At 50.1% G+C, this 27,170-nt stretch overlaps 1 protein-coding gene across 7 annotated transcripts in view; it reads right to left on the bottom strand.

Moving 5' to 3' along the window:
• Window positions 1-1,901: 1,901 nt before the first annotated feature.
• ARFIP2 (ADP ribosylation factor interacting protein 2) overlaps window positions 1,902-27,170 on the bottom strand; it is a 222,599-nt gene continuing 197,330 nt past the window's right edge. For 6 of the 7 annotated variants that reach the window (XM_029601888.1, XM_029601889.1, XM_029601892.1 and 3 more), the window contains 2 exons: window positions 15,452-15,626; window positions 1,902-7,954 (listed from right to left, as the gene is read on the bottom strand). In XM_029601888.1, the coding sequence (XP_029457748.1) occupies window positions 7,799-7,954; window positions 15,452-15,626 (331 nt within the window). In that variant the 3' untranslated portion in view covers window positions 1,902-7,798. The remainder of the gene's footprint in view (window positions 7,955-15,451; window positions 15,627-27,170) is intronic. The other variant, XR_003856805.1, reaches the window with a different exon arrangement.

A 27,170-nucleotide genomic window follows, 5' to 3' on the forward strand; every position in this document is an offset into this window, starting at 1 on the left:
TCAGTATGCACATGCATGTACAGTATATATTTGCACACATGTGTCAGTATGCACATGTATGTACAGAGATATACACATGCACACATATCTGTGTATGTTAGTATGCACATGCACACATAGGAGTTAAATCAGTCAGTTACGACCATGGACTTGGGAATCATGAACGGGTCTATGGCTCCCTTGCTATGAGATGGAAATTAATAGGTTGGTCCCTTTTATAATGCTTAGCTATTTTCTTTTTGCTGCTATCAGAAGGGTTTCTGTTCTGCTCCTGCATTTCCAAGGCTCAGGATCCCATTTCTCTGAGAAAGGCAGGGTGAGGGGGTTCAGGGGACCTAGTTTTCTACATAGCTGGGGCCCCACTCTGTAAAACAGACACAGGGAGGAGGCAGAGGCCCCTACATCTCAGGGGGAGTCCTGTTCCGTCACAGCATCTGCCTCTGCGTGGGTGAGACCCGAGGCTCCTTGTCCCTGAATAGATTACATCTCAGGGGGAGTCCTGTTCCGTCACAGCATCTGCCTCTGGGTGGGTGAGACCCGAGGCTCCTTGTCCCTGAATAGATTACATCTCAGGGGGAGTCCTGTTCCGTCACAGCATCTGCCTCTGTGTGGGTGAGACCCGAGGCCTCGTGTCCCTGAATAGATTACATCTCAGGGGGAGTCCTGTTCCGTCACAGCATCTGCCTCTGGGTGGGTGAGACCCGAGGCTCCTTGTCCCTGAATAGATTACATCTCAGGGGGAGTCCTGTTCCGTCACAGCATCTGCCTCTGCGTGGGTGAGACCCGAGGCCTCGTGTCCCTGAATAGATTACATCTCAGGGGGAGTCCTGTTCCGTCACAGCATCTGCCTCTGCGTGGGTGAGACCCGAGGCCTCGTGTCCCTGAATAGATTACATCTCAGGGGGAGTCCTGTTCCGTCACAGCATCTGCCTCTGGGTGGGTGAGACCCGAGGCTCCTTGTCCCTGAATAGATTACATCTCAGGGGGAGTCCTGTTCCGTCACAGCATCTGCCTCTGCGTGGGTGAGACCCGAGGCCTCGTGTCCCTGAATAGATTACATCTCAGGGGGAGTCCTGTTCCGTCACAGCATCTGCCTCTGGGTGGGTGAGACCCGAGGCTCCTTGTCCCTGAATAGATTACATCTCAGGGGGAGTCCTGTTCCGTCACAGCATCTGCCTCTGCGTGGGTGAGACCCGAGGCCTCGTGTCCCTGAATAGATTACATCTCAGGGGGAGTCCTGTTCCGTCACAGCATCTGCCTCTGGGTGGGTGAGACCCGAGGCCTCGTGTCCCTGAATAGATTACATCTCAGGGGGAGTCCTGTTCCGTCACAGCATCTGCCTCTGTGTGGGTGAGACCCGAGGCCTCGTGTCCCTGAATAGATTACATCTCAGGGGGAGTCCTGTTCCGTCACAGCATCTGCCTCTGTGTGGGTGAGACCCGAGGCCTCGTGTCCCTGAATAGATTACATCTCAGGGGGAGTCCTGTTCCGTCACAGCATCTGCCTCTGCGTGGGTGAGACCCGAGGCCTCGTGTCCCTGAATAGATTACATCTCAGGGGGAGTCCTGTTCCGTCACAGCATCTGCCTCTGCGTGGGTGAGACCCGAGGCCTCGTGTCCCTGAATAGATTACATCTCAGGGGGAGTCCTGTTCCGTCACAGCATCTGCCTCTGTGTGGGTGAGACCCGAGGCCTCGTGTCCCTGAATAGATTACATCTCAGGGGGAGTCCTGTTCCGTCACAGCATCTGCCTCTGCGTGGGTGAGACCCGAGGCCTCGTGTCCCTGAATAGATTACATCTCAGGGGGAGTCCTGTTCCGTCACAGGATCTGCCTCTGCGTGGGTGAGACCCGAGGCTCCTTGTCCCTGAATAGATTACATCTCAGGGGGAGTCCTGTTCCTTCACAGCATCTGCCTCTGCGTGGGTGAGACCCGAGGCCTCGTGTCCCTGAATAGATTACATCTCAGGGGGAGTCCTGTTCCGTCACAGCATCTGCCTCTGCGTGGGTGAGACCCGAGGCCTCATGTCCCTGAATAGATTACATCTCAGGGGGAGTCCTGTTCCGTCACAGCATCTGCCTCTGCGTGGGTGAGACCCGAGGCTCCTTGTCCCTGAATAGATTACATCTCAGGGGGAGTCCTGTTCCATCACAGCATCTGCCTCTGTGTGGGTGAGACCCGAGGCCTCGTGTCCCTGAATAGATTACATCTCAGGGGGAGTCCTGTTCCGTCACAGCATCTGCCTCTGGGTGGGTGAGACCCGAGGCCTCGTGTCCCTGAATAGATTACATCTCAGGGGGAGTCCTGTTCCGTCACAGCATCTGCCTCTGCGTGGGTGAGACCCGAGGCCTCGTGTCCCTGAATAGATTACATCTCAGGGGAGTCCTGTTCCGTCACAGCATCTGCCTCTGCGTGGGTGAGACCCGAGGCCTCGTGTCCCTGAATAGATTACATCTCAGGGGGAGTCCTGTTCCGTCACAGCATCTGCCTCTGCGTGGGTGAGACCCGAGGCCTCGTGTCCCTGAATAGATTACATCTCAGGGGGAGTCCTGTTCCGTCACAGCATCTGCCTCTGCGTGGGTGAGACCCGAGGCCTCGTGTCCCTGAATAGATTACATCTCAGGGGGAGTCCTGTTCCGTCACAGCATCTGCCTCTGCGTGGGTGAGACCCGAGGCCTCGTGTCCCTGAATAGACTACATCTCAGGGGGAGTCCTGTTCCGTCACAGCATCTGCCTCTGCGTGGGTGAGACCCGAGGCCTCGTGTCCCTGAATAGACTACATCTCAGGGGGAGTCCTGTTCCGTCACAGCATCTGCCTCTGCGTGGGTGAGACCCGAGGCCTCGTGTCCCTGAATAGATTACATCTCAGGGGGAGACCTGTTCCGTCACAGCATCTGCCTCTGCGTGGGTGAGACCCGAGGCTCCTTGTCCCTGAATAGATTACATCTCAGGGGGAGTCCTGTTCCTTCACAGCATCTGCCTCTGCGTGGGTGAGACCCGAGGCTCCTTGTCCCTGAATAGATTACATCTCAGGGGGAGTCCTGTTCCGTCACAGCATCTGCCTCTGCGTGGGTGAGACCCGAGGCTCCTTGTCCCTGAATAGATTACATCTCAGGGGGAGTCCTGTTCCTTCACAGCATCTGCCTCTGCGTGGGTGAGACCCGAGGCTCCTTGTCCCTGAATAGATTACATCTCAGGGGGAGTCCTGTTCCGTCACAGGATCTGCCTCTGCGTGGGTGAGACCCGAGGCCTCGTGTCCCTGAATAGATTACATCTCAGGGGGAGTCCTGTTCCGTCACAGGATCTGCCTCTGCGTGGGTGAGACCCGAGGCCTCGTGTCCCTGAATAGATTACATCTCAGGGGGAGTCCTGTTCCTTCACAGCATCTGCCTCTGGGTGGGTGAGACCCGAGGCCTCGTGTCCCTGAATAGATTACATCTCAGGGGGAGTCCTGTTCCGTCACAGGATCTGCCTCTGCGTGGGTGAGACCCGAGGCTCCTTGTCCCTGAATAGATTACATCTCAGGGGGAGTCCTGTTCCATAACAGCATCTGCCTCTGCGTGGGTGAGACCCGAGGCTCCTTGTCCCTGAATAGATTACATCTCAGGGGGAGTCCTGTTCCATAACAGCATCTGCCTCTGCGTGGGTGAGACCCGAGGCCTCGTGTCCCTGAATAGATTACATCTCAGGGGGAGTCCTGTTCCGTCACAGCATCTGCCTCTGCGTGGGTGAGACCCGAGGCTCCTTGTCCCTGAATAGATTACATCTCAGGGGGAGTCCTGTTCCATAACAGCATCTGCCTCTGCGTGGGTGAGACCCGAGGCTCCTTGTCCCTGAATAGATTACATCTCAGGGGGAGTCCTGTTCCATAACAGCATCTGCCTCTGCGTGGGTGAGACCCGAGGCCTCGTGTCCCTGAATAGATTACATCTCAGGGGGAGTCCTGTTCCGTCACAGCATCTGCCTCTGCGTGGGTGAGACCCGAGGCCTCGTGTCCCTGAATAGATTACATCTCAGGGGGAGTCCTGTTCCGTCACAGCATCTGCCTCTGCGTGGGTGAGACCCGAGGCCTCGTGTCCCTGAATAGATTACATCTCAGGGGGAGTCCTGTTCCGTCACAGGATCTGCCTCTGCGTGGGTGAGACCCGAGGCCTCGTGTCCCTGAATAGATTACATCTCAGGGGGAGTCCTGTTCCGTCACAGCATCTGCCTCTGCGTGGGTGAGACCCGAGGCTCCTTGTCCCTGAATAGATTACATCTCAGGGGAGTCCTGTTCCGTCACAGGATCTGCCTCTGCGTGGGTGAGACCCGAGGCTCCTTGTCCCTGAATAGATTACATCTCAGGGGGAGTCCTGTTCCGTCACAGCATCTGCCTCTGCGTGGGTGAGACCCGAGGCCTCGTGTCCCTGAATAGATTACATCTCAGGGGGAGTCCTGTTCCGTCACAGCATCTGCCTCTGCGTGGGTGAGACCCGAGGCTCCTTGTCCCTGAATAGATTACATCTCAGGGGGAGTCCTGTTCCGTCACAGCATCTGCCTCTGCGTGGGTGAGACCCCTCTAAGGGATAATTAGGATCACATGGAAAGCTGTAGGAGGTACAGCTGGTACATGGTCAGATACAGAGGGCAGTGCCAAGAAGAAAGTTTGTGTAAATTAAACTTGGGGCCTGCATGGAGGGAACCTGTACCCTCATCTACCCAGGACAACAAAACTGACTTGGATAAGGAGCGATATCCTGAAGTCAGTGAAGCCTGTATGGCTGGCAGCTGGGAGATATCTTCAGCAAGTTCAGGGTAGGGGGAAGGGGACACCCTGCCCGGTTAATTGTTCCTTACCTACCAACATGAACATTTTGTCACTTGCTGCGGGGGCAGTGCTGCACGAGCTGCCCCTCCACTCTGATTTGCATACTGGAATGGCCTGCCTCTCCTCCCCATCTACCCGTGGATCAGGGGGGTGGATAAGCTGTCTCTCCCTTCTTTCTGCAGAGCCGTCTCTCTCCTTCATCTCCTAGCCTCCCATGCAGGCTGAAGACGTGAGGATGAGTTCTCCTACCGATCTCTCTCCTCCCCATCGCCTCACACAAACTGGCAGGGGAGAAGGACCTGCCTCTCCTCCCCATCTACCCGTGGATCAGGGGGGTGGATAAGCTGTCTCTCCCTCATCTCTGCAGAGCCGTCTCTCTCCTTCATCTCCTAGCCTCCCATGCAGGCTGAAGACGCGAGGATGAGTTCTCCTACCGATCTCTCTCCTCCCCATCGCCTCACACAAACTGGCAGGGGAGAAGGACCTGCCTCTCCTCCCCATCTACCCGTGGATCAGGGGGGTGGATAAGCTGTCTCTCCCTTCTCTCTGCAGAGCCGTCTCTCTCCTTCATCTCCTAGCCTCCCATGCAGGCTGAAGACGTGAGGATGAGTTCTCCTACCGATCTCTCTCCTCCCCATCACCTCACACTAACTGGCAGGGGAGAAGGACCTGCCTCTCCTCCCCATCTACCCCTAGACTGAAGGGAGTGGATAAGCTGTCTCTCCCTCATCTCTACAGAGCCGTCTCTCTCCTTCATCTCCTAGCCTCCCATGCAGGCTGAAGACGCGAGGATGAGTTCTCCTACCGATCTCTCTCCTCCCCATCACCTCACACTAACTGGCAGGGGGGAATGACCTGCCTCCCCTCCCCATCTACCCGTGGATCAGGGGGGTGGATAAGCTGTCTCTCCCTTCTCTCTGCAGAGCAGTCTCTCTCCCTCATCTCCTAGCCTCCCATGCAGGCTGAAGACGTGAGGATGAGTTCTCCTACCGATCTCTCTCCTCCCCATCACCTCACACAAACTGGGAGGGGAGAAGGACCTGCCTCTCCTCCCCATCTACCCGTGGATCAGGGGGGTGGATAAGCTGTCTCTCCCTTCTCTCTGCAGAGCAGTCTCTCTCCCTCATCTCCTAGCCTCCCATGCAGGCTGAAGACGTGAGGATGAGTTCTCCTACCGATCTCTCTCCTCCCCATCACCTCACACAAACTGGCAGGGGAGAAGGACCTGCCTCTCCTCCCCATCTACCCGTGGATCAGGGGGGTGGATAAGCTGTTTCTCCCTTCTTTCTGCAGAGCCGTCTCTCTCCTTCATCTCCTAGCCTCCCATGCAGGCTGAAGACGTGAGGATGAGTTCTCCTACCGATCTCTCTCCTCCCCATCACCTCACACAAACTGGCAGGGGAGAAGGACCTGCCTCTCCTCCCCATCTACCCGTGGATCAGGGGGGTGGATAAGCTGTTTCTCCCTTCTTTCTGCAGAGCCGTCTCTCTCCTTCATCTCCTAGCCTCCCATGCAGGCTGAAGACGTGAGGATGAGTTCTCCTACCGATCTCTCTCCTCCCCATCACCTCACACAAACTGGCAGGGGAGAAGGACCTGCCTCTCCTCCCCATCTACCCGTGGATCAGGGGGGTGGATAAGCTGTCTCTCCCTTCTTTCTGCAGAGCCGTCTCTCTCCTTCATCTCCTAGCCTCCCATGCATGCTGAAGACGTGAGGATGAGTTCTCCTACCGATCTCTCTCCTCCCCATCACCTCACACTAACTGGCAGGGGAGAAGGAACTGCCTCTCTCCTTCACCTCCACAAACTGCAGAGGCAAGGATGAGCTGTCCTGCTCAGACTGGGGCAGGAGGAGGATGTCTCTCTCTTCTATCCTTGGCAGACAGCAAGAAGTGCATGCGTCATTGCTATACCCATGCCTCGCCTCCCATCCCATCTCTTCAAGCCTCATATTCAAGTCATTAGCACTCACAAAAGGACCTCGCCATGACCCTTTCTCCCTGGAATGTTCTTATGACCGTGGACCCTGGCGTGACCAGGTAACCGTACCTTCCCCCTGCTGTCCGTGTCATGCAGGCTCACATACAATCTTACTCTTAATATTTACTGCCCTAGCGCTAGCTGTGGAACAGAAGAGCTGGCAGCAGCAGCAGCTTGGAAGTTCAAAACAATTACAGGAGAGGAGTGTGTGCCTCAGATAGAGCAGGAGCACTTTTATATACAACTGAGATTGCACAGAGCAGTGACTGAGATCAGGAATGTGCGAGAGAACAAATCAGAGGACTAACACCGGGAGGCCTCGATTGTCACCATGATCGACCCAAGCATGCAATGCCAGGATGCATATCTGAAGGTTAAAGCACCACACAGTGCCATGAGCAAGAACGGGTCCAGGAATGAACTCTCTAACAGTCACACTGAAAAACGGGTGCTCACAAGTCTCCTTTATGCAGGAATACAGTAGACCAGCTGCTTGCTCAGGCTCTGAATGCCGAGTCTCAGATCTAATAGACAATCTGCTTTGCAAAAATATCTGAAATGCAATGTCCATGGCTCAGGCAGCGGCATATATATACATTGCAATGGACATATAGCACAGGATGCAATGTATGTATATATGCACGCTTGCCGGCCCATGTATGCATTGCACGTACTGTATGTAGTGCCTCATTGTGTGAATGTGCAACCCAACACACTGTGCACGTTTGTTTATTTCAATGATATTCATACACACTTACAGACATACTCCCACAGAGCACGGACATACCTGTATGCACACATCATTCTCTCTCACACACACACACGCACACACCTTCTAACAGTCACATGTACAGGAGCATAAACTCATCCATGCACGCATACAGCTGCACACAAACATGCAGACTCTCACTCATCCACAAACACAGGCTGATCCCCGCTCCAGATCCTGAAGTCCATTGGACTCGTCGCATAGCGTTTTGGTTCCGTCGTGTTTCCACTGGCAGTCCTACTCCTCACTGTTCCTCCAGCCAGGACGGCTTGTCTGAGCCAGGGCTCTTCAGCTTGATGTTGAACTGCTTTAGGGTTTGCTCAAGCTGCTGCTGGTTCCCTGCAAAGTATGCAGAGATGGCATTGTGGAAGAGAAGTAACTGCTTGTGCATCACCTTAATCTGCAAGAGAGAGGGAGAGGGAGATGTCAGAAGGAGCCCTTACCCTTCACAGGCTGGATGGCCATTCCCAGCTACTAGGGAATGGACACCTGCTCACCTTGTGGGCGACAGTGGAGGCGAACAGGTCCACATAAGAAATTGCCTTGCTGGGTCAGAGCAAGGGTCCAAACCAGGCTACAAGAACCTCATTACTATACACAGAAGTAAAGAATTCATTTAGTCTTTCTGCAATGCTCTTATCTTCCCTAAGAGCCCCTTTAACCCCTCTGTCATCTAATGGTCCAACCGACTCCCTCACAGGTTTCTTGCTTTGGATATATTTTAAAAAGTTTTTATTATGAGTTTTTGCCTCTATGGCCAACTTCATTTCAAATTCTCTCTTCACCTGTCTTATCAATGTTTTACACTTAACTTGACAATGCTTATGCTTTATCCTATTTTCTTCAGATGGATCCTTCTTCCAATTTTTGAAGGATGTTTTTTTTGGCTAAAATAGCTTCTTTCACCTCACCTTTTAACCATGACTGTAATCGTTTTGCCTTCCTTCCACCTTTCTTAATGTGTGAATACATATGGACTGCGCCTCTAGGATTGTATTTTTAAACAATGTCCAAGCCTGTTGAACACTTTTAACCTTTGCAGCTGCTCCTTTCAGTTTATTTCTAACTATTTTCCTCATTTTATCAAAGTTTCCCTTTTGAAAGTTTGGTGTTAGAGCTGCAGATTTACTTATTGTCCCCCTTCCAGTTATTAGTTTAAATTTGATCATGTTATGATCACTGTTGCCAAGTGGCCCCACCACCGTTACCTCTCTCACCAAATCCTGCGTCCCACTAAGAATTAAATCTAAAATAGCTCCCTCTCTTGTTGGTTCCTGAACCAATTGCTCCATGAAGCAATCATTTATTACATCCAGGAACTTTATGTCTCTAGCAAGTCCTGATGTTACATTTACCCAGTCAATATTGGGGTAATTGAAATCTCCCATTATTATTGCACTGCCAAATTGGTTACCTGCCCTGATTTCTCTAAGCATTTCATCATCTGTCTGACCATTTTGTCCAGGTGGACGGTAGTGTACTCCTATCACTATACTCTTACCCAACACACATGGGATTTCTACCCATATAGATTCTACTGAGCATTTAGTCTCTTGTATGATCTTTATCCTGTTGGACTCTATACCCTCCCGGACATAAAGTGCCACTCACCCACCAAGTTGATCCTCCCTATCATTGTGATATAATTTGTACCCTGATATAGCACTGTCCCATTGGTTATCCTCCTTCCACCAGGTCTCTGTGATGCCAATTATGTCAATCTCATCATTTACTGCTATACTCTCTAACTCTCCCATCTTACTTCTTAGACTTCTGGCATTGGCATACAGACATTTCAAAGTGTGGTTTTTGTTTGTATTAACAACCTGCTTTTCAGTTGTTAGGGATAATTTGGAAATCTTTAGCTCAGGTGATTTTTTTACATATAGGCACATGGACTACATTTGCTTTTATTGGAACCTCTGTTGGGATGCCCTAACTCTCCTGTTTCATTAGTACCCTTCAAGGATACATTCCTCCGAACCATGCACTGCTGAGTGACTTTCGGCTTTCCCCCTTATTCTAGTTTAAAAGCTCCAGACAGCCCCACTGGCGGAACAGATTGGCCGCCACCGCTGGATGGAGAGACCAGTCGTGTGGTTGGAAAGACTGGCTGAGGCGGTCCACCAACACAATGAAGTGACCTCGCAGGTAGGTCGCCAGCAGATACATCCCTCGAGAGAGGGCCCAGTCCCGGACCTGCACCGCTTCTTGGTAGTGGAAAAATGAGTCTGTGCCGGCCTGTTTGTTAATGTACCACATTGCGACCTGGTTGTCCCTCCTGATCAGAACTGCCTTGGACGACAACTGATCTCTGAACACCCACAGGGCATACCGTATCGCCTGAAGCTCCAGAAAGTTTATCTGACAGCGAGCTTCGGTGGTGGTCCAGAGGCCTTGCATGCAGAGGCCGTTTGTGTGGGCTCCCTATCCCTGGGGGGAAGCATCAGTGGTGAGAGTACCTGGGTGAAGCGAGCTGGAAGGGAAGTCCTCATTCCAGGACGGAAAGGTCTTCCCACCAGGCTAGAGATAACCTTAGAGGGTCCGTTACAGTGATTGAAGCCTCCAGATCCTGAGATGCCTGCTGCCACTGGGACTGCAAGGCCCACTGGGGGCTCCTCATGCGGAGGCGGGCCAATGGAATTACATGGACGGAGGCTGCCAAATGGTGCAGTAGGCAGAGCAGAAGGCGGGCTGGCACCTTCTGGCTGTTGTGGTGAGGGTAACCAGCGAGGTGAGGGCGATCGCTCAGTCCCGGTGCAGGAAAGCTTTTGCTTGTGTTGTGTCCAGCCTGGTGCCGATGAAGTCCAGCTGAAGGGACAGACAGAGGTGTGACTTGGGGAAGTTTATGACGAACCCCACCGTCTGCAGGGTGTGCACCGTCAAGGCCAGAGCTTGCAAGGCACCAGAGCAAGAGTCGCTCTTGACCAGCCAGTCATCCAGGTATGGAAACACAAGGACTAAGCGATGCCTGAGGTAGGCGGCCACCACCGCTAAGCATTTGGTGAAGACATAGGGGGCCGATGCCAGCCCAAAGAGCAGCACTTTGTACTGGTAATGTGCACTCCCCACCATGAAGCGAAGGTACCTCCGGTGACCGGGGACAATTACAATGTGTGCATACGCCTCTTTGAGATCGAGGGAACAAAGCAAGTCTCCTCTTTGGAGGAGCAGGCTCAGCATGCCCAGAGAGACCATCTTGAATTTTTCTCTTATGAGAAACTTGTTCAACACCCTGAGGTCGAGAATGGGGCGTAAGCCGCCATTCCTCTTCGGAATGAGGAAATATCTCAACTAGAACTCTTGGGCCTGCTGAGAGCGAGGGACCGGTTCCACTATGCCTGCAGCAAGGAGGATGGAGAGTTCCATTTGAAGGATGACCAAATGGGTGGATAAGCTCCACGATGGACATGGGGGAGAGGTCTCTGGGAGCAGGCTGAAGTGCAGATGGTACCCCTGGCGAACAATGGAGAGGACCCAGCTTCCCAATGACAGGCGAAGCTGAGGAGCCTGCTGCCGACTGGGGGATCTGATGCCAGGGGTACGGCCAGCTGACTTGTTCCTTCATCGCCAGTCAAAAGCCCATGGCTGGGGCTTGCTGGGGAGCTGGTTGGGATCTAGGCGCCCTTTGTTGGCAGGGACGACCCCTGGAACTGGTGTGAGATGGGCGAGTTCGGGCAGCCAGAGGATATGTCCTCTGCCGATAAAAGGGTTTCCAAGAGCCCTGCCTGGAGGATTTCCTGGCTGAGGATGGTCCTTCCGAGGCACTAGCGGACAGCTGCTGAAGTGTATCATGGTGGTCCTTCAACTGTGCCACTGCATCCCAGAATTTTATCCCCAAACAGATTGTCTCCTATATAGGGAAGGTCGGCAAGCCGGTCCTGGACCTCTGGTCGGAGATCAGAGGCTCGGAGCCAAGCCATTCTCCTGGTGCTGATGCCCACGGCGGCCAAGCAGGCAGCCATGTCAAAAACATCATAGGTGGAACGCATCTCGTGTTTACCTACCTCCAGACCCAACGAAGCAATGGCAGAAAGGGCCTTCCTGGTGTTGCTAGAGAAGACTCTCTGCAAAATCTTGGACTAGTTTGGAGAGATTGCGGTTGTACTGGGTCATATACAGTTGCTAGGTGGCGATGTGGGCAACCAGCATGGCGTCTTGAAAGATTTTCCTGCTCAGGGCATCCAGCTCCCTATGTTCATGCCCCGGAGGAGCGGAAACATGGGTACAAGAGTGCCGGGCCTTTTTTAAGGCAGACTCCACTACCACCGACTGGTTGGGGAGCTGTCTCCTATCGAATCCCACTGCCTGTTGCACCAGGTAGGTGGAATCAGCCTCTCTGTTAACGGGGGAGACCAAAATGTGGTGTTCCCACATGCGAAGGAAGAGTTCTTTGAAAATATCGTGGAACAGAACCACCACGATTTCCTTAGGAGCGTCGATGAACTGGAGAACTTCCAGCATCTTATGATGTGCATGTTCCTCCGTAAGATGAAAGGTAATGGCTTTGGCCATGGCTCTGACAAACTCTGTAAAGGACAAGTCCTCGGGTGGTGATCAGCGCCACTCCTCCGGAGGGGAGGGCTCTGAAAGGGGTCGTCTAAGTATGAGTCTGTGGAGTCATCACCCCTGGGGTAATAGGGCCTCTCCTCCTCGCTGCAACCAGCATGTATGGGCGAGGTCCATGAGGGGCAAGAGCTCCAAAGGCTTCGGAGGCCTCGAGGGCACCAGCGGCATCGATGGCTCCCCTGGCATGGAGGGGATCACTGGCCGAGGTAAGAAGGAAGGATCCGGCAAAGGCTCAGGGAACCATGGGTGAGGAAACACGGTACCGGCCATATAATCCTCCTTGGAGGACCCGAGAATCAGGATTGCTCCAATGGAGGGCATTGGTGGCCGATGGGGCATCGAGGGCCCTTTGGACACCGGATGCATCAGTAGGGCACCCAGAAGGACTTCCAGATGCTCCAGGAGTGGTGCTAACATAGATGTGGAGGCTCGGGCACCGGGTATGGGGGCCAGTGGCACTGGCAACTCAGCACTTTGCAGCTCTTTGAGCACTGCTGATTGCATTTGTTGTCTAACTCCTCCTGGAAATCCAAGGTAGCCAGGTTGAGGCGTTACCGGCTCTTCCTCACGTTTTCAAGATGGCAGTGTCCTGCAGCAGTGATGGTGGGGAACGCTTCGGGGTACCTGGAGTACCGAAGGATGGGGCCTCCAATGGCCGATACCACTTCGATGGTGGCTTGGCAGCCGCTACTGTTGTTCCGGAACCAAAACTATGCATCGATGGTGACTGGTGGCAATGCTTGTGGGATTGTTTCCGGTGCTCGGCCCGGTCTTTCCCTGGCGCCGAGGAGGCCGATGATCCTGAAGTCTTAGAGAATGGGGAGATCATCGAAGATCAATCCCCCTCCCCCCGATCCTTGGAAGTACTAGGTAGAGGGACCGCGAAGGGAAGCGGGTCAGACGGCTCCCAACGATCTTTAGGTGACGAACAGACTGATGCAGGCGTGGAGGGCTTAGAGGTCCCAAATAATTTCTCCATTTTATCAAGGCGTACTCGGTGCCCTCTGGGTGTCATCTGGTCACACAGACGGCACCCCCCGGACATGGTACGAGGCCCCCAGGCAGAGAATGCAAACCTCATGCGGATCCATGATGGACATGGTCCTCAAGCACTGGGGGACACAGACGAAAACCGGTTGATGCCATGAAAAACACCCAGCATTCGGTCATTGACAGACGGACACCTTGGGGTGGAGAGTCGTGAATCGACTGCAAGTTTGAAAAAAGTAGCCGAAAAAGAACCTACCATACCGAGGGGGCACTAACCATGAAGAGAGACCCGATGAGGATCTGAAAAGCAACCTGAGAAATCGAGGAAAATATTCAAAAAGGTTGGAGTTCCAGGAACCGTGAGGCAGCTGGTCCAAGGAAAACAAGAGACTGAAGGAGGACCTCATATGGACGCGTGGATAGTAGCAGGCTGGGCGAGCTCAGTCTGCTACTATCTGTGTTTTCTGTGCCAGGCTCCATTGGATGATGTCACCCACATGTGAGGACTAACATCCTGCTGTCCTAGGAGAATCTAAATATACTACATCACCCGACTCACCTTTATCTACAAATTTATTTAAAGCTCCAAAGTATATTAATACAAGGCGCAGTGTCCCTTTGCTAAATCTAAGATGGATCTTTCCCATTAAGCCCTGTTTAGTCATATGTTCAGTAATTAACATACCGTTTTTCCCCAAAAATAAGACCTACCCAGAAAATAAGCCCTAGCATGATTTTTGAGGATGCTCGAAATATAAGCCCTAATCCAAAAATAAGCTCTAGTTACAGTTCATAAAAAAAGTAAATTTAAATAGTGTCCAGGCAGCTATATATGTGAAAAAGTAAAATCAACTGACAATAGAATGCAGCAGGACAGATAGATCCTTCACCAAGGAAAGCAGACACCCCCAAAAGAATCGCACTCAAAAGACCCCACGAGACCCAAAACAATAAGGATTAGCAAGGGCTGAGCTCCCACACACAGATCGGGTAGTCCCTCTGGCTACTCCTGAGCCCATTATATTAGAGCGTTGTGGCTGCTTCCGGTCACCAGGGGGAGCCAACTGCTACACTTGGCTGCAGTGGAACGCGGAAGAGAGCAGCTGGAACGCCAAGGCACCTGACAGCACGCCTGTGACGGGAGAGTGACGCCAGCAGGACTACCCGATCTGTGTGTGAGAGCCCGGCACTTGCTAATTCTTATTGTTTTGGGTCTCGTGGGCTCTTTTGAGTGCGATTCTTTTGGGGGTGTCTGCTTTTCTTGGTGAAGGGTCAGGGTTTGGAGAGTTCTGATGTTCCAGAATGTGATGACATGACTATATTTGAATAAATGTTGATTTTTTGTTCAAGAATAAATGTGGATTGTTGTTCATGGAAAAATAAGACATCCCCTGAAAATAAGCCCTAATGCATCTTTTAGAGCAAAAATTAGTATTTATTTTCGGGGAAACACGGTAGTAGCTTAGTAATGATGGCAGAAAAGGATCAAATGGTTCATCCAGTCTGCCCAGCAAGCTTTTCTTGGTAATATCTACCACGCCGTGTAGGTCACCCCAGGTTTCTCTTAAGGGAAGTCAGTGCAGTTATCCCAAATACTTATGAAAAGCATAGAAATATTTGCAATTAAAAAACAAGCAACTGTCAAAACCATAAAAAATTACTGCTAGCAATATTTCTACTGGGTGAGGAGTCTTCCAGAAAATTCCAGCAATGCTGACTTGCTTTGCTTTAGGACTTGGCCGTGGAAACAGTCCTGTGCTTTTTCCCTAAGTCTGCACATCAGTACCCCAAACCGCAAAAGTTGGGGTCTGCGTTGGTTGCCTTCAGAATTCAATTCCCCTTTTTTTCTTAACACTAGCTTCCATCATTTTAAACAGCACAAACATCTGGCTCACTGGTCTGTATGTTCCTGGATCACCCCGGAGTCCTTTTTAAGCAATGGTGTTTCATTGGCTGCTCTCCAGACCTCATGTGCAGTGGCAGACTTGAATGACAGATTAGTAGTAGCAGGTGTACAATTTCATATCTGAATTCCTTCAGTCCTGGCGATTTGTTACTATTTAATGTGAGAATTCGCTCTAGAGACGGGATGAAGGTCAGACTACAGAGCAAGTCAAAGATAGGTAATGCAAAAAGATACAAGGAATGAGAATGATTAGCAGGGAGGAAGATGAAGATATGGAGGGGGAATGTGTGCAAGAGATAAGCAGAGAACAGAAATACAGAAAAATATCAACAGGCATCACTTATTCATAGGACACACTCTCCCAATATAAGAACCCCCGTGTTCCTCATAACTTGCACCATTCCTTCTGAACTCACATCCCATGTTTCTTACTTTGTTCTCCTCCAAAAACTTCAGTTTGATGGCGACATCTGCCCGAAGCTTCTCATATTTCTCTTTGTGAGTATGAAAGTTCTGCTGTGCTAGGTCTATCCGTGAGAGGGTGGTAGCATCACGGGGACACAGGTTCAACTCTTCCAGGTCGCTGCGATAGGCATCATACTCTAGTCTGAGACAGAACAGAAGCTCCATCAAAAGGCAGGACAAATCACACAGGAAGGGGTAAACAGCAGCACAGGCACTGAGCCATGCTGGAGGTGAGAGAGACTGGCGAGTGAGATGCCACGTCAGGCTGAGAAAGGACAGTTAAACTATACGAGAGAAGGCCACAATGACTGGATAGAGTGGAACAGACATTAAGCCATGCAAAGCAGTAGAGAATGGGTAAGATGTCAAGGAATGCTGGGAAAAGGGGGGGGACAGAAGGTTATTGTGCCAAACCTGTTGGAAAGGGACAACACAGACGGCAAGTCATGCTCGGGAGTATGTATAGTTAGCGTAATGCCGGAAAAAGAGAAGGGAGAAGAGTGGATTAGATGTTGGGGAAGCAGGAGTGGGTCTGATACCGAGTCATGTCTGTAGGAGGGGGTAGAGGAGCGAGACAGACACCAGCTATACTGGGTTGGAAGAAGTAGATCAAGCCATCTCAGAGATTAGGATACAGTGGAATGGACATTAAGCTGTGATGGGTGAAGACATAGGGAGGAGGAGATAGGATGCTGATGGCAGGAAAATTCCATGCCAAAAAAATAACATTTTGTGAATGTAAGGAAAGAATTTTATATTCAAGTCTTGCAAGTCACATCAAATGGGGATGACCACAGGTCAGCAACTAAATGCCTTGCACTAACATTGGGGCCCACGTAATAAACTGAGCATTAAAACCGTACACAGAAAGCAGAGTTGCTTACCTGTAACAGGTGTTCTCCCAGCACAGCAGGGAGATACGTCACTTGAAAGTGACGTATCTCCCTGTAACACCTGTAACACCTGTAACAGGTGTTCTCCCAGCACAGCAGGAGATACGTCACTTGAAAGTTTCTAGAACTTTGACTGGCCCCTACTGAGCATGCCCAGAATGCCACTAACCCTGTGGCCACCAGGGGCCCCCTTCAGTCTCATTTATAGCAAAAGTATGAGTGAAAAATAGAATAATAAAACAGAAGTGAACCCAACTCCGCGGGGTGGTGGGTGGGTTTTGTGTTACAGGTAAGCAACTCTGCTTTCTCCCAGGACAAGCAGGATGGTAGTCCTCACATATGGGTGAATAGCAAGCTACAGGCTGAGTCATACGTATGAGGCCAAGCAGCACACAACATGTACAACATGCACAACAACTGGGGTGCTGCTGGCAAGGATGCGGCAGCCTGAAATTCACAGCAGGTTGAGGCAGGATGAGTTGGGTTCCTGCATTGGGAACAAATTTCTTAGGAAAGACTGGCCAAAGACGGAATCCTGTCGCCCAGCCTTGTCCAAGCAGTAATGAGCTGCGAAGGTGTGGAGAGAGCTCCATGTCGCAGCCCTACAAATGTCAGCAATTGGTACTGAATGGAAGTGTGCTACTGACGTTGCCACTGCTCTGACTGAGTGTGCCTTCACTCATCTCTGTAGTGGAAGGCCTGCTTGCTGGTAACAGAATGCAATGCAGTCTGCCAACAATTTGACAGCGTTTGCTTGCCCACCACATTCTCAAGTTTGTTCTTATCAGAAGATACAAAGAGTTGGGTGGACTTCCTGTGGGCTGTAGTGTGGTCAAAGTAAAACGGAAGAGCACGCTTACAGTCCAGGTGTGCAGACACCTGGGTGAGCGTGATGTCTTGGAAAGAAAGTGGGCAAGACTATGGACTGATTTAAATGGAAATCAGTTACCACCTTAGGAAGGAATTTAGGGTGAGTGCGAAGAACCACCCGGTCATGGAGGAACCTTGTGTAGGGTGAGTAGGTCACAAGGGCCTGTAACTCACTTACCCTGCAAGCAGATGGGATGGTTACTAGGAAAAGAACTTTCCATGTAAGATATCTGAGTTCGCAGGAGTGCGAGAGCTCAAAGGGAGTGTGCATGAGCTGTGCAAGTACCACATTGAGGTCCCATGCTGCGACCGATAGCCGTAAAGGAGGCTTAAGCTGTAAATTCCTCTCATAAAGAGACTCACCAGGGGTTGAACCGTTATTGGGGCATCCCCAATTCCTTGATGGTAAGCAGAGATGGCACTAAGGTGCACTCGGATAGATGATGTCTGGAGACCAGATTCCGAGAGGTGCCAGAGATAATCTAACAGACTCGATGTGGGGCAAGAAAAGGGATCCAAGCACTTGTGTGTGCACCACAAGGTAAATCTCTTCCATTTAGAGCGGTAGGATTTCCGCATGGAAGGCTTCCTTGAAGCTCAAGGACTTGAGATACGTCACTTGAAAGGTTGAGTGGTTGTAATATCAGCCTTTCAACATTCAGGCCATCAGAGAGAGGGTCTGGAGGTTCAGGTGGCGTAACTTGCCGTGATTCTGTGTTATGAGGTTGGGCAACATGCCCAGGCAAATGGGGTCCTGGACAGAAAGGTCGAGAAATATGGGAAACCAAATTTGGCGTGGCCAATACGGGGCTATGAGAATCATTAAGCCCCAGTCCTGTTGTAGCTTCATGAGAGTCTTGCCTATTAGCAGAATCGGAGGATACGCATAAAGCAGGCCTTTGTTCCAGGGACAAGCGAAAGCATCCCTGGCTGGTGATTGCCGTTCCCTGTGCCGAAAGTAGAAGCGTTCCACTCTATGCTTCTGACTGGACGCAAAGAGGTCAGTGGTCAGATGACCCCACCGGTGGAAGATTCTGCTCGCAACTTAGGGATCTAGAGACCATTCGTGGAGCTGGAAACGTCGGCTGAGGCAGTCTGCCAGTGCATTCTGAGGGCTCGCTAGATAAGTGTCTCGCAGAAGAATGCAATACGACAGGGCCCAGGCCCAAATCTGCGCCGTCTCCTGGCAGAGAAGATAAGAACTCGTGCCCCCCTGTTTGTTCAGGTAACACATTGCAACTTGGTTGTCTGTTTGAATCAGGACAACTTTGTTGGAGAGGCAGTCCTGACATGCATAAAGGGCATATCGCATCGCTTGAAGCTCCAAAAAGTTGATTTGATGGGTTGCTTCGGCTGTTGTCCAAGTCCCTTGAGTTTGAAGGCCTTGGACATAGGCTTCCCAACCTAGGTTGGAGGCGTCCTTTCCAGCAACCTGAGGAGCCAGTTGCTGGAAAGGAAGACCCACCTGTAAGTTGGCTTTGTGTGTCCACCAGGCAAGGGACAGACGAAGCTGACTGGTTATGATGTGTAGCAGAGATGACGGCGGTTGAGTAGCTTGTCGTCACTGGGATTTTAGAGTCCATTGGGTCACTCTCATGGCAAGGCGTGCCATAGGGGTGACGGACTGTTGATGCCATGTGGCCCGAGCAACCTGAATAGCTGGCCAGCTGAGGCTCTTTTCCGATGGCGGATAAAGCTGGCAAGGTTGGACAGCGTAGTCGCACGGTCATTGGGTAAGAATGCTCTGGACAGTGTCGTGTCTAGGTCTGCTCCTATAAAGGAGAGAAGATGAGATGGTGTCAACTGGGATTTGGGGTAGTAATTGATTAGAAATACCAATGAGTTTAGGAGCCTTATGGTGAGACCGAGAGTCGAAGGCTCCTTGTTTTGACTGGCTTTTTATGAGCCAGTCGTCCAGGTAGGGAAAAACGTATACACCTCTGCTGTGTAACTGCGCAGCCACGACTGCCAGGCACTTCGTAAAGACTCGAGGCGCAGAGGCTAGGCTGAATGGTAGTACCTTGTATTGATGGTGACTGTGACCCACCATGAATCGCAGATATTTGCGATGAGGAGGGGGGATCGCAATATGGGCGTATGCGTCTTGAAGGTCCAGAGAGCAGAGCCAATCCTCTTGTTGAAGCAGAGGAAGCATGGTGCCCAGGGATACCATTCTGGACTGTTCCTTGTGAAGAAATGTATTCAAAGCAGGGAGGTCCAGAATAGGCCGGAGGCCGCTGATCTTTTTTGGAATTAGGAAATATCTGGAGTAGAACCCTGTCCCCTGCTGAATCAGTGGAACCAGTTCCACGGCTTTGACCGACAGAAGGGTTGAGAGCTCTGACTCGAGTTTTCTTGTATTGTCGTCCCAACTCTAGGATGGATTGGGTGGGAAGTCCAGGGGTATTTTTGAAAAATGCAGACGTAACCGTGGGTTACGATGGACAATACCCACTGGTCCATAGTGATTTGATGTCAATTTGTTGCAAAGTGGCGCAGGCGGCCCCCAACTGGAATATGGCTGCTGCTCTCTGGAAAAGAGTCAAAATCCAGACGCAGGGCCATCTTGTGGAACTGGCTGTGGTCTAGATGTTCTCGCTTGGCGCGTATGTCCCCTCTGAGGTGCCTGAACCGGTTGTGCACGGGCTGCAGGAGGGTAATATCTGCATGGCCTGTAGAATTGCTTCTTGGGTTCTCTACGCGTGACCCTGCGGGCTTCGGAGGAAACATCTGGGGAGACAGTTAAAAACTGGAGCAGGGTCTCAGGATGATCCTTTAACTAGGCCACTACGTCCTGGATCTTATCCCCGAACAGGTTATCTCCGGTACAGGGTAGATCTGCCAGTTTGGCCTGCACTTCTGGGCATAGGTCTGAGGCCTTAAGCCAGGCCCAGCGTCTACTGATGCCCGCTGCCGAGACTCTGGATGCTGTTTCAAAAGAATTGTAGGCAGCTCTGACTTCATGCTTGCCTGCTTCCAGTCCTTTTTGTAAGATGGAGGACAAAGTTTCCTGTTGTGTTGTTGAGGCAACGTCTCCACAAATTCCTGGACTTGTTTCCAGAGATTTCTGGTATATTGGGTCATGTATAATTGATATGCTGCAATTCGTGATATGAACATGGACCCTTGGAAAACTCTTCGTCCCGATGCATCCAATGCCTTCTGTTCCTTACCAGGAGGAGCAGAGGAATGTGGACGCGATCGTTTAGCTTTTTTCTGAGCTGATTCCACAACTACAGAGTGGTGGGGCAGCTGACTCTTTTGAAAACCTGGGACTTGTTGAACCAGGTAGGTAGCATCTGTCTTTCTATTGACTGGGGGTACCGTACTTGGATGTTCCCACAGGTTGTGCATGAGGTCCAAAAGAACTTCATGCACCGGTATTGCCATTATTTCTTTTGGAGAATCTACAAATTGTAAGATCTTCAACATCTTATGGCGAGCATCTTCCTCCCTAACCAGTGAAAATGGTATAGTCTCAGACATCTCTTTGACAAAACTGGCAAAGGAGAGGTCTTCTGGAGGAGATCTTTGCCTTTCCTCCGGTGGTGAAGGATCTGAGAGCAAGTCCTCGGATGTCCGTGATGAATCATCTGTGGCTGCATCGTCCCATGGATTATAGGGACTTTCCCCTTCTCCCGGTGGAGGTCCCGATGGAGGAAGCATGGAAAATCCGAGAGAGCGGGAAGGCATCGATGGATGCAGTAGTGGCATCGATGGAATCTGTGCTGGCATCGAGGCAGATGAGGTGCGCTTGGGTACCGGTAGCCCCGATGGCCCTGGCATGGACTCCGGCATTGACAGTACCCGTGGAGGGACATGGCCGGGAATCAATCCTTCCTCCTCCGAGGAACCCAGTACTGGAATCAAGGCCTGTGGAGGCCTCGATGGACGACTCGATGCCAGCTTGACTGGTGGCAGAGGAGTCGGTAAGGCACTGATGAGCATATCGAGGCACTTGAGGAGCGATGCAAACATCGAGGGAGCCAGTTCCGGGGCCGGTATGGGGGCCGGCGGCGATTGGAAGCCTCGTATGGCTTTCAGCACTGGTTCTTGGACCATGCAGTCCAATTCCTTCCGGGAAGCCAGCAATGGTGGCATGACAATCAGGGTAGGAGGCAGGCTAGGCGTCACCGGAGCTTCCACGGAGGCCCGTGGAGGCTCGGTGTTCAGCATCGGTATCGGTTGGGGACGCCTAGGGGTCCCGGGTCCAGAGGAGGATGGGGGCTCCTCTCCCCGGGCCCTCTTCGCAGGCGGCTCGATGGAAGTTGATGCCACTGCGGTATCGGTGCCAGACCCGGTCGGGGACGGCTGTCAGTGCCGGTATCGTTGTTTCCCCTCGGTGCTTGGTCCGGTCTTTCCCCGGCACTGAGGATGATGACGCCGATGTCCTCGATGGAGTAGATGACGGCCGGTCACCCTGACCATGATGCTCGTGGTGAATCGTCTCCGAGGCCGATGGACCCTCCACGGTCGATGGTGTTTGAACTGGCATCAATGGAGCAGTGCGTTTTGAAGGAAATAACTGCTCCATTTTGTCCAGGTGAGCGTTACGGCCTTTGGGGGTCATTTGTGTACAACTAGGGCATCAACAAATGTCATGCGAGGGGCCTAAGCACAAAACACGGACTTCATGCGGGTCCATTATGGACATAGTCCTCGGACACTCGGGGCATTTTCTAAACCTGGTCGCCATGACAAAATGTTTTTGCGGGCGCGCGGTCAGTGACCGTCAAGCACCGAAGCGGTAAGCTGCCGGGAACCGACCTCAAGTACCGGAAAAAGCATTTACCGAGCGTCGGAGGGAACAGGGCGCGATGGGGGACCCCAGTGAGGGATTTTTAAGAAAATAAACTTCAAAAAGTTCCGTGAGGAAAGTTGTAAGAAATTTCTCACAGAGCTCCTAAACTGCAAGACAACTGCTGCACAGAAAAAAAAAGAGATTGAAGGGGGACCCCTGGTGGCTACAGGATTAGTGGCATGCTGGGCATGCTCAGTGTGCCAGTCAAAGTTCTAGAAACTTTGAAAAAAGTGTTCCGTGACAGGGCTCCATCTGATGATGTCATAGTTAGATATGATCAACTGTTGTCATATGAAACAAAAAGATTAAATGATCTTACTAAGAAACTCTGAGTCCAATACTGAGTAAGCTGGTTAGTGGACAAGTACTGCGGCTGGAAAATGTGTCCCATGTACTCAGCAGGATAAACGTCCTGCTGAATATATCATCCTAAAGTTATCCGAGAACATGTGGCCATATACCGGTAACTTAAAAACCTAATCTATGTTTCAATACAGCCAGTTAGGTTTTTAATTTATCTGGCCAGGTGTCGCCAAATAACCAAATTTCTTTTGAAGTAGAAAGTTAAGTAGCACTGTATAGACCAAGAGAAAAAACAAAAAAGAAAAAATGCCAATGGGCCTGCAGCCTGATCTTTTCCCTTACTCTTAAAATTTCCTATAAGGCCCTGACAGGCTGTGCTCCCTCCCCCAAACCCCTTCAAAATTAGAAATCATGTCCCGTTTGCAGATCGCACCTCCTCCCCCACTCCCCATTCTGTCCCTGTTCTCTCCATATATTTAAAGTAAGGCTGCCCCCTTTCCCCACTCCCACCTCTGCGGAACCCTCCCGATGACCCCGCTAACACTTAACCCCTCCCGGGAGCGTAACACTTGCCACTCTGGGTGCTCCTGCTCTGCTATTGTGAGGAGAAGCACTGGAAGCAACGCAGGAATAGCAAAACTGCTCCTCCAAAATTAATTTAACTTTTGGGTAAGTTCTCCAGACAGTACTTGGACGTGAAAGTTCTTCAAATAGGAACCGCCCTCAGGTGAGCCACTCATACAGCCATGGCCCTCACTTGATTTGGAGGCCTGCTAGGGCATAATAATGTGCTTTCCCAGTCAGTTAGGACTGTAAGAGACAATGTGCTGAGTTCTTTTTCTGTAAGGAACGAAGGTCTTTTCACCTTCCTCTACGTGTGGTCTTGAGAAGAACGAAGGTAACAAAATGGCTTCATTATTTGATAGAAACTTTGGGTGGCTGTGAAGCACCATTCACTCTGTTGTGTAAGAAGGAGAGTAATGAACTAAAGAATAGAGATGTGAATCGGAACCAGAATCGGATCCGATTTCAGTTCCGATTCACATCTCTATAGATGTGAATCGGAACCAGAATCGGATCCGATTTCAGTTCCGATTCACATCTCTACTAAAGAATGAAGCTCACTGCAACAAAGAATAAAACTTTCCATGTAAGAAATCAGATAGAAGCAGACTCCAATAGATCAAAACGTAGCTTTGCAATACATTAGCAACAATGAGGGAAAAAAAGGCTACAAAATCCAATTCAACTAAAAAGTGCCTATGTGGGCCAATACAGCCCAGGTTTGGCTGTGCGTTTTTGACGCACTAGCTTTACCCCTTATTCAGTAAGGGGTAATAGCGCGTCGAAAACACGCAGCCAACCCCCCTGAAACTAATAGCGCCTGCAATATGCAAATGCATGTTGATGGCCCTATTAGTTATTCCTGTGCGATCCAGAAAGCAAAATGTGCAGCGAAGCCACACATTTTACTTTCAGAAATTAACGCCTGCCCAAAGGCGTCACCGGCCACTGGCACTGGACAGCTCAACCCAAAGAGAAGGGGGCTGGACACAGGCACAAGACTTATTATCAGTGGCCTTGGTTTGACTCTCCAGTCACTAGGATGCTCATTTCCAGGGCAACGCACAGACGACAACTGTCACATCAAGCTCTGTCAATATGGACCCCACCAAGCTGGCCATGTGTTTGGCAGCCCAAGGTAAGCTCATGGGGGAGCTGAACAAATGTCTGGAAAGCTTGCAGAATCAAGTTAATATGCTTGCTCAAACCCCTCGTCCTTTATTGAATATATTAGCAAAAACATTTCCATAGATACTCCAGCAATCATTCTAGGTGATCTGAATCTACATGTTGACAGTTCACCTCAAACTCCCTCATGCAATGTCATTCTTGAATCCTTGAACGCATTAGGCTTCAAGCAGACCATCAACTTCCCAACACACAAATCGGATCATACTACCCTTGACCTAATTTTTCCAATTCCCAGATTCAGGTAGACCTCCCAACTGGCACACCCTTCTCCTAGTCTGACCACTACCTCATTAGAACCTCCTGCTCCTTAAAGAAACACCCCAGCCTCCCCAACTCAGGCAACACCATACACTACAGAAAAACATGTAAAAGAGACGATCTCATCTCGGCACTCTCTAACACACTAGACAACCAAGATCTTTCAAATGCAGATGCTGCCCTGTCATCATGGAACAACATTACAAATATTGTAGCCAACAAGATCTGCCCTTTACAATCAAGACAATTAAACCCACAGGATAACAAAAAAAAAAACCCTTGGTACACAAAGAACTAAAAGACTTGAAACACAACCTTAGAAAAATAGAAAAGGCTTGGCGCAAAGATCCGACCCACACTCTCCTGGCACGATTTAAATCCTCTCTACACTGCCACAGAGAAAGGTTAAACAATGTCAGAAGGGATTTCTATTTTTCTAGAATAAACCAATTTCAATATAATCCACGAGCCCTCTATTTTTACGTTGCCTCGCTAACCAGATCAGCACCCCCAGATATTCTGGAAGAAATAGCCAAAACCAAATGTGAAGAACTTGCTACTTACTTCCAAGACAAAATCAACAAACTGCTTACCCGATTCCACCCCACCTCTTCACCAATCCAAACCTCACAAGAAGTCGACTCGGCCTTCCCAAAAAACCTCCCCAAAGGCCTTAACTCCTTAGAATACACCACTGCGCTTGAAATTGAATCATTTATTAAGAAAACCAGACCTTCCTCCCACCCCTCAGACACAATCCCTACAAAACACCTCCTCTCTATCCCTAATTTAATCACCCAACCCATAGCCAACATCATAAATGCCTTCATCACTTCGGGCCTTGTACCCAACCCCCTCAAACAAGCTATTGTCAAGCCAATACTGAAGAAACCGAAGCTCGACCCCCAACGACCTGTCTAATTACTGCCCTATCTCAAACCTTCCGTTCATCTAAAAAATCCTTGAAAAAACAATCAATAAGCAACTCACAGAATACCTTGATGACCATCAACTCCTTGCTCCTTCACAGTATGGATTCCGGAAACTCCATAGCACGGAAACCCTCCTCCTTTCCCTGTCAGACCAACTTATTAAAGGCCTTGATAAAGGACAAGCGTATATCCTAGCCTTCTTAGACATATCCTCAGCTTTTGACACATCAGACACAATATCCTCCTGCAGCGACTGAATGAAATTGGAATAACAGATGTTGCCCACAACTGGTTTAATTCCTATCTTAGTAATCGAAACTTCAAAGTCAAAATCGGAAACATGAGTCCAAAGCAATACCCCTCGACCAAGGAGTCCCACAAGGTTCCTCCTTGTCTTCCACCCTCTTCAACATTTACATCCTACCACTGTCACTTCCTATCCAACCTCAAGCTTCCCCACTATATTTATGTAGATGACGTGCAGATACTTATTCCAGTATTTGACACACTTCCTAAAGCCATGAACATCTGGAAATCCACACTACTTTCAATCAACAAGCTCCTAACCAACATTCACCTTGCCCTTAACACGGCAAAAACTGAAATCATGCTTATTTCACCTCAAAGTCACCCCAACACCCTTCCCCTGCTTCACTCCCTTTCACCACCAATCTCATTCTCTCAACAGGTACGAGATCTAGGGGTCATCCTTGATAATCAAATTAACCTCAAGAAATTCATTAATGCCACATTGAAAGAGTGTTTCTATAAATTGCACACCCTTAAGAAATTAAAACCTTTACTCCACCCTCCTGATTTTCATACAGTACTTCAAACTACAATATTTTCTAAAATCGATTACTGTAATTCACTCCTCCTAGGCTTACCCAAGAACTCCATCCACCCACTCCAAATACTACAAAACACAGCTGCCCGGATCCTTACTAACACGCGCAGAAATGAACACATAACACCCGTACTAAAGGAATTACACTGGCTCCCAACTGCATCCAGAATCCAACATAAGACCCTCTCTATCATACATAAGGCTCTTCATAATCCTGAGATGAATTGGTTCAGCGACTCACTGATATTCCACGAGTCAACTAAACCAACCAGAAACCAATACCTCGCCACCATCCGTACACCCTCCCCCAAAAACACCAACCTGGCCTCCACAAGAGCATGTGCTCTCTCCATAGCCGGCCCTGCCTTATGGAACACAATGCCAGTAGATCTACACCAGGAGGACTGCCAAAAAATGTTCAAGCATACCTAAAGACGTGGCTGTTCACACAAGCTTACACCAAACACTACCCAGTCTAGCCACACAAGCTTACACCTAACACTACCAGTCTAGCCACACTACACCTTGTGCACCCAACCCACCCTCTGTTCCTTCCTCCTTCTGTCTACTTTTTACTTTCTCTATTTCCTTGTTACATATCCTTGATAATATATCCTTGATACTTGTTCAATATTCCCTTACATTTCCTAGATCCTATTTCCTTGATACATGTTCAACTTTCCCAAATTCCTCAGTATAATGCAAGCAACCTTGCAAGTATTTGATAACCTTCCCCTTATACTTGAAGAATCTTTATATACATGAAGCAATCTTGTTAGAAATTTTTGTGCTGTGTATATAGTCCCCACCTCATGTATTCATATTTCCATCTTTAATTAATCTTCCTTACTGAAGGTTTCCTTGTACTCATATTTCCATATATAGTTAACTTGAACCTTCATATATTCTTATATAGTTAATCATTCTGTCATATATATTATTCATGGCATTGCATATATTTGTTCTCCTGTTTCTTGTGAAACGCAACTTAATGTTGAGATTACTTACCTGATAATCTCCTTTTCCT

The sequence above is a fragment of the Rhinatrema bivittatum genome, chromosome 5, assembly GCF_901001135.1.
Source record: "Rhinatrema bivittatum chromosome 5, aRhiBiv1.1, whole genome shotgun sequence".
Lineage (NCBI taxonomy): Eukaryota > Metazoa > Chordata > Amphibia > Gymnophiona > Rhinatrematidae > Rhinatrema > Rhinatrema bivittatum.